The sequence below is a fragment of the Drosophila pseudoobscura genome, chromosome X (genome assembly GCF_009870125.1).
Source record: "Drosophila pseudoobscura strain MV-25-SWS-2005 chromosome X, UCI_Dpse_MV25, whole genome shotgun sequence".
NCBI lineage: Eukaryota > Metazoa > Arthropoda > Insecta > Diptera > Drosophilidae > Drosophila > Drosophila pseudoobscura.
In genome coordinates, this window is record NC_046683.1 from 9,183,569 (window position 1) to 9,191,437 (window position 7,869).

The 7,869-nt window shown below is 45.0% G+C and overlaps 1 protein-coding gene across 1 annotated transcript; it reads left to right on the plus strand.

Annotated features, from left to right (window-relative positions):
• The first annotated feature begins 1,305 nt into the window (after positions 1-1,305).
• On the plus strand, positions 1,306-2,200 carry LOC4811662 (uncharacterized). The gene has a single exon (XM_001352216.4). The coding sequence runs from the start codon at positions 1,486-1,488 to the stop codon at positions 1,714-1,716; it is 231 nt and encodes a 76-aa protein (XP_001352252.2). The 5' UTR covers positions 1,306-1,485; the 3' UTR covers positions 1,717-2,200.
• The last annotated feature ends 5,669 nt before the right edge of the window (positions 2,201-7,869 follow it).

A 7,869-nucleotide genomic window follows, 5' to 3' on the forward strand; every position in this document is an offset into this window, starting at 1 on the left:
TACCGATATTAAGAGCACAGCTTAAGAGAGATGCCTAGATGAAAAGATCGTTAAAAGAGAACTCTCTGATGTACTTATTTGCCCTTAAGGAATCTTTGTCTTCCCTGGTTCAGAATCTCTGAAAGTGCAATCATTTCTGGTTATGCAAACAAATATTCGTTCTTTATCTCCACATTCAATGATAATTTTTCAATTGCTTGTCTAACTTTAACTAACCCACAATCAATGGATCCGCTTGGAACACACGTACATGCTTATAAGGGGCAATCAAAGTTATTCGCGTGCTCAATTAATGAGCCGCCAACCTATATATGTACATACATACATAGATGTATATAGTCAGTGCGTGCTTAAACTATATGTATGCTCAAGTGTGCGTATACTTAATGAACAAACTTCGCACAAAAGGCAAGTCACAAAGGAATATGAGGTTAACAACATGCGCCAGGCATTCGAGAACCCGGAAAGAGAGTCCGGCAGACAGTCATTCACCCTGCCCCCCTATCCATTCCGCGCCACTTTACACCACTCCACTCAATTCAAACCAAACCTCTCTCCAACTGCCGGGCAAAGTCCAACTGTAAGCATCAGAGCTCTTTGAGTGGCAATGGGGTCCCGGAATGGAGAATGCCAAAACGGGAATGCAAACGGGAACAAAGCATAAACATAAAACGGAGCAAACGGACTGCATTAACACCACCCCCCGCCACCCACCACATTTCACGCCCACGCTACCCAAAGATTTGCAACAAAAATCGCTCGCACAAAGGCAAACAGAGAGAGAGCGGACAGCACACCGGTCTCTCAATTGCCTCACTCTTTCGCTCGTTCGCTCGCTCTCTGGCTATCTTTGTGTTTTTCTTTGGTGTTGGGTTGTTGTTGCTCCTTTGTTGGCTAGACCAAGGCAAGATGCATTTGATGTAAGGTGATGCCATGTTGCGAAGGCTTCCAATTTGTATTTAGTGCGTGGGCACACAGAAACCGGGGACAAGAAGTGGCATAGAGAATAGAGAAACTAGGGAGAACGTTATCACCCACCTTATCAATCACACACCTTGGACGAGCCCACCAAACCAGACCCGACACCCAGCACAGCTGCCTGCTGGGTTCTCTCTGCGTGCTTTTGTTGTCTGGCTGCTCCGCTACCCTAGCGTTGCAGAGAGACAGGGAGAGAGAGAGTTTTGTTTGGTAGATTTTCCGGAAGCCGCAGTTGTGCGCTCATGCGTTCAGGGTATCTGCAGGTCGACTCCCGAAGCTGGGCGTCACGTCGCGCTGCGTTTCGTTTTTGTTTTGGTCGTTGATGCGAATGGCGGCGTCGCTTCGAGCAAACCGCACAGTTCGTTTCGAGTGTTCGAGGAGAGCGCCAGCAAAAACTCCAATAGAAGCAGCCACAGTGCTCCCGGCTCCAACTGCATCTGAAGGAAACCCAACCCCTGATCTTCGAGGAACAGTGTTTATTTTTTTGCTAGTGCAAGTGCCAGCAGAATGCCCTTCCCCATCCATCCGCCCAAGCAGATGCCGTGCCCCCACTGGCAGCATTTCCCCATCAGCCCGGTGGACACCAAGGCCAATCCGTTCGATTCCATGGGAGGAGCCGCTGCCGCCGCCAATGGCTCCGCTGCGGTGAACAAACCGCCGGAGCCAGTTTCCTATCGGTACTGTCTGCAGTGCAAGGCGAGCGGCAAGGAGGGGGGCAACAGCTCCGACCGGGACTAGCTGGAGGGCGATGCACCGTACCGGACCGGACCGGGTCGGGTCGGCGCGGCTCACCTTCGAGCCACCCACAATCCACCATCCAACATCCACTGCTAACCACAATCCACCTTCAACGGCATCGTAATCATCATCCACTTCAGACGCTCCCAATGTGACACTGGAAGAACGGAGGCGGCGCCCTCTGCTCCTGCTTCTGAACTCGAAAGTTCTGCTCTGCTGGAGACGACGCTGGCAGCGGTGCAGCGTAACTAGAAGTGCACTTGGGGAAACTTAATTAACAGAACAAATGGGAAAACTGAGTTTTTTTTTTGTGTAAGCTTAAGCAGATTGTTTTTTGTTTCTATTTTTACTCGATTTGTGTGCCAATTTCCGCTTTAATTTAAGCATTTTGTATTTAGAGCTAAAGACTACAATTTATACGATTTTACACATATGGATCTTAATAAGCACGAATAAAACGCACGACGCATTTAAAGCAAGAGGAGATTGGGGGTCGAGACTTTGATACTCTTGCATATCCATTGTTCGTAGCATTTGATAAAACATTTCATCCAAATAATAGTGCTCTCCGAAAGGGTATCAAAACCAGTTCCACACGTAGCCACTGTGTGCTTGTGTGTGTGTTCTAGCTGTGCGGCACAGTTTTTGTTGTTTCTTCTTTTTATTTTTGGGCCTCAACTCTGACTTTGTTGTTTGTTTTCTTCTTCAGTTTCGCTCTCAGCCGATCGTTTCGTTTCTGTTTTTATCAATTTCTCAAGGTCAAACTGTACAAACAAAGGTGCGATAAGCAGGGGCGGACAGACCAGCGCGGCTTGAATTTTTTTTGGTCCGTTCTGGCACGTTCGTGCCGCTTCTTTGCCAGCGATGAGAGAGAGCCGATACGATCAACAAACGGCTGGAACGCGGTGGAGAGTAAAAGGAAAGCGAAAGCAAAGAAGAGCGCATGGGATCGGCTGGAAATGGTGGAGAGGAGAAAGAAGACTCCGTTGCATTTTTTAACACATGCAAAGATTTTGATTCCTTTTTATGTAGAATGTTCCTTGAGCCCCTACCTGATCCATCTTAAAAAAGAGTGCCCTACATATGTATGTACGTAGATGAAAATTGCGTTAGCATACGATCGACTGTACGACATGTGTGTACCAGTCTGTACTATATATAAAGGCTTATCGCGTGATGAGAGAGACAACACAATTTACACTCAAGCATTTCGTGTTCCTGCTTGTCCCGTCCCCTCATCCGTGTTCGGTTTTCAATAACTAAAATTAGCTGCATATTAAATGTGACACATTTCAATATTCAATTGATGTTGGGTATTTCTGACTTATTAATAATTCTACTGCTGCTCTTCAGGCGTTCTTCATATATGAAGATATCGTTATCTGGGGGGTGTGGGAAACGTGCCCCCAAAAACACACAAACACACCATCACTGCCACATAAAGATATGAATGCAGAGGCAGATACTGTGTACATATGTGCCAACAAACATGTACACGCAAACAGTGCCGGTCATTCGAATAGTAATATTGCTAAAAGATATTTACATATATTATTTCCTTCGTATCCCTGTTCATGCGCCCAAAAGCTGGTGGAATTAATAGCAAAGAGTGGCTTTAGGTAACCAGTGCTACTCATTTGAAAGATTAATTGGTCATATTTATTAGTTTAAGTCCTAAAAGAGAGTAAATAAATAGTAAATAGTTGTGCGGCATAATAAATGATCTTAAATCAGCTAGATTTATATTTAGAAATGCACAAATCAGTGAAAAGCGCCTGTTGGGCGAAGACATTATTGTTACACTGTCTGTCTGCTGGTCTCTCTGCGGTAATAAAGTGCTCGATCTTTCTCTCTGCTCTCTTTTGCTCGTCACTCTCCCACTCTCCATTTCCATCATCCTGTTCGAGGGCCAAACAAGCTGTTTGGCCGTTCGTTGTGCTTTAGAAAAGCTTTTTTCGTTGGACAGCTTGCAAAAAAAAGCATGGCTCTCTTTTGCGCTGGCTGGCTGCCGTTCTTGCTCTCTTTCTCTCTATGGAAGCTCTTTTGCTGCTGCGGCCGTTCGTTCGTTCGCGTCATGTGCTCTAGGCACCACCGCTCCGTTTCGTTTTCGTTTGCGTTTGGGTTTCGGCTCCTCCGTCGCATCTTCATCTTCGTGCTAGAAAGAGGAGCCGCCAGCGCCACGGCACGCATCCACTCAAAAGACAGTGAGTGCGCCTAGCCGAGGCAGCAGCGAGGACATGGACATGGGAGCAGCCACAGTCGCATAGTCAAGCGCAGCAGCCACAGTCGCCAGCAATTGCAAGGGCTCCGCCTTCGAGAGGTCCGCCGCCCGAGAGTCCGAGTTGAGTTATTTTTTCATGTGTGTGTGTGTTTGTGTGTGTGAGTGCGAGCGTGTTCTACTCTGTTCTTTTCTGTTCTACACTGTTGTGCACTGCTGCTCTGTTCTGTACTACTATGTTGTGCTCTGTGCTATTCTGTTCTATTCCCACGCACCAAAACGTGTCCTGATTTGTCCTGCTCCGGTTCTTGCGTGTTTTGTGTGTCTGTGTGTGTGTAGCGGTGCAGCCAGTGCCATAGCGTGGGAGCAGTGCGGGGAAGGCAATGTTTGCAAGCAGCAGCAGCAGCACAGATGCAGTGGCAGCGACACCAGTATGTAACGGTAAAGACTTAGAGTGCGACGTGTGCCAATTGTTCTGTCCTCCTCCCTCCCTCTCTCCCCCGTTCTCGTACTTGTTTCACGATTATTATATGCCGTTTGTTTTTTTTTGCTGCCTTTGCATTCGTCGTCTTCTTCTTTTGGCAGCTACGTAATTGCGCTGCTGCTGTCGCTGCTTGTGCTGCTGTTGCTTTTTTTTCCAGTGTGTGTCTGAGTGTCTGTGTGCGAGTGTGTTCTGGTGAATGCAAAATTGCGCGAAGCAAAAACACATGCATATATGTATGCACACATGTGCCGTAATGTACGGCTGTCAATAGAACAGGTTCTAATTAGTGTGCGTTAACGGTGCTTCCTGTGGTCGCAACAGGCCTTCCTCTCTCCTACAATGGGTGTGCATGTGTGTGTGAATGAGCTAGTCTTCTCTCTTTTATGTTGTTCTTTTGCATGTTCTTTCGTTCACTCCCATGCAAATGGGTGTGTGATTGTGTTTGTGTGTGTGTGCAATAAAATTTCATAATGGTTGTTGTAGCAGATAAGCCAGGACACCCACCCCACACCCCACACTACCGAAAATGTATTTCCATAGGAAAAAGAGACCCCCCAAAGAGGCGAACAGAACAGGAAATGAAGCGGAATCTGGTAACAAAAATAAAAACGAAATTCAACAAAAATCAACAACAATAAAATTGATAAAACTTTGAGGCCAAAAGTTCCCGGAAAAGGCCAAAAACTTTGCCAAATAAAGTGACCCAAATTTATTGAAGGAGCCCGCCCGCCCCCGTGAACAGTTTCCACCTATTTTTTTTGTAGAAGTTATTCAAAATTCTAAAGCTGAAACCTCCCCCATCCATTCAATTTTTTATTACATCTTTCCTTCCACGAAGCTGTTCGCCTCAAATATAATAGACTTTTATTGTAATTATTTAACCTTTGATATTATATAGTGATAGTTTATAGTTTCCAGCTTTTTTCCTTTAAATATCCATAGCATTTTTTGTAGCATATGAGGCCCTATTGTCGAAACCGAAACACTTAGTTTTTTTTTTAAATATTCATGTACATTTTGTAGCAAATCCGTTGAGTAAAATCAGTGGAATTTTTTAAAATCTGGGTCCTTAAAACCATAAAACATGCCAACACATGCTGAAGAGGCCGTGTCCCCCCATTCCATGTGACGCTGAAGAGTCACGTTTTTGACCCATTTTCACATGCTTCAGGCCTCGGTGCATAAAAGCTGTGCCTCATCTCTGGGCCGCTTTGGGCCATGTCGGGGGAACGCGTATTAACCATTGAATCCACTTAACCCACGAGTGGGTCCTAGTAGCATTGCCAGGGTCTGTCTCTGATGTAATTCCATTTGATTTGCAATGGTTAACCAGATTCCTGCCTGCTACAGCCACAGACATTCGGCATTTTGCGGTTTCTAGTGTATGCGACCCATGCCCCGTGCCCCGTGCCCCATGCCCCGTGCCCCATGCCATATATGTGGCATATGCCGCCCATGTATGGCATGGGTGCCTGAGTATCCTGTGTGAGTGTGTGTAAGTGGTTGGTAGTACTTGCCACATGAATATACAGTGGCAAGTCAGTAAGTTTGATAGCTTTTGGATGTGCTGTTGTTGCCTCAAATTTGCCAGAGAATACCACTTTAATTTGTTTGTCTTTCGGTTCTCTCTCGCCAGTTAACCCATTTGTGCCCCAGGCCAGGGTCCAAGACCAGACCAGACTAGACCAGCCGATCAAATCGTTCTAACCACAATCAAGCGAATAGAAACGAACCGCAACATAACGGAAGTCCAATCATTGAAACGATTGATTGAGCGATTGATTGATTTCCCGATTAACCCGCAAAAGACACCTAACCTCACACAAATTATCACATAGCCACAGCCGATGCCTGGACACGTGCTTGGACCTCTGGACTAACGCTCAACTGAAACATCGAGACGCAACACCAACAGACTCATTTACTGGTGAGTCTTTTTTGAGGGGTGTTTCGGCCTAGCCTTGAGGCGGTTTGATCATTGGACCAGTGAGCGAATGCTTACTGAGAGAGAGAAGATCTTCAGCGAGAGATTCCATCTTCAACGAGAGGTTTTTTCTCAAGATGAAGTCCAGCGAGACAGTCTTTTGCGAGAGAATCTTTAGTGAGACATGGTAGAACATCATCTCTAATACCTTCTAGGGAATCAACGCTCTGAAAGACCTCTTTTTAAGATTAGAATGTTTACGCGTCTGGTCCACATGATCTTCAACGCTCTACTCACCCACTTGCAACCTGAGAACCCAATAAAATTTATTATATAGCAAACTTTTTTTTGCAGCAAGCCCATTGGTTGGGCCCCACACCAAACTGGCCCATCAATTTTGGTTCTCTTACCCGCCACCGGGCGCTGGCGGCGGTTCCTCAAGTGAGTTTTACGGTTTTCGCATGCGAGCGCAGCATTTTGGCCCCTTTCTACTACTAAATACTAAGAACTACTACTTCTCCTCCTCCTCCTCTAACCTGCTCCCCCATTTCATTTTTGTTGTTTGTCCATCGGTGTCTATGTAATTTGATTGATCGATATATGAACGGCAAACCGTCCCATAGCCAATTGTCGCCCGCAGTCTCCTCCCCGACGGGCACTAGGTAATCCCCGCATGGGCAGCACTGAGCACCAGATGTGCTACGCTGTTGATCCCGTTGTGTCCCGTAGCTTGGGAAGGGGACTGAAGCGAGTTGTCCTCCTATTCTGTTTCGAATTTTCGTTGGGTAACGAGTTTCTACTTGTTGTTTTTCCTTATTTCTTTTTTGGTAATAGTGAATCACTGTATGACTTAGGAGATCCTATGAGTCCTCTCTATAAATCTTTGGTACTATCTGTAATTTCCATATCATATAATATCTACATAACATATAGTCTATATATCTGTACGTACGTATATGTCTGTATGTCTGTGTCCTTGTCTTGGTACGTTTATTGATAAGTGACTCCTCTCAAAACATACATATCTAAAAATATATATATGTATCTCTCTATATATTGTCGTGTATTACCTATGTAACCTAATCAGACATTAGCAGATGATTTCCCCATTTCGTTTTGGCATTACTTAGGTAAATATGTTACCATGTATATCCCACTTATATGTATATCATTTGATTGTAGTTAGGAACTGATAGCTACATAAATAAAAAGTCCTCAAAATAACAAAACCCTAGAGCCAGAGCCACGAAACAAAAAGAGAGAGTTGTTTCGAGCTATTAAACGAGTAGATTGTGTAGCAGTACGTAAATATTGTAAGAGTATTTTCTTATCAATGATTTCTATTGAGTTTTCTATGATTTTTCTTAGCTGCAGCTGTGGAAATTGTTAAGCAACAAATAAAACGAAAAAAAACAATGTTTTTTCAATGGAAAGCCAAGAAATGTTCGCTCAAGAGTCTTAAAGAAATATACAGTGATGCCCATCGCTGGTTCGTTTGCAGTAGTGATGCCCATCTCTGAATATTTC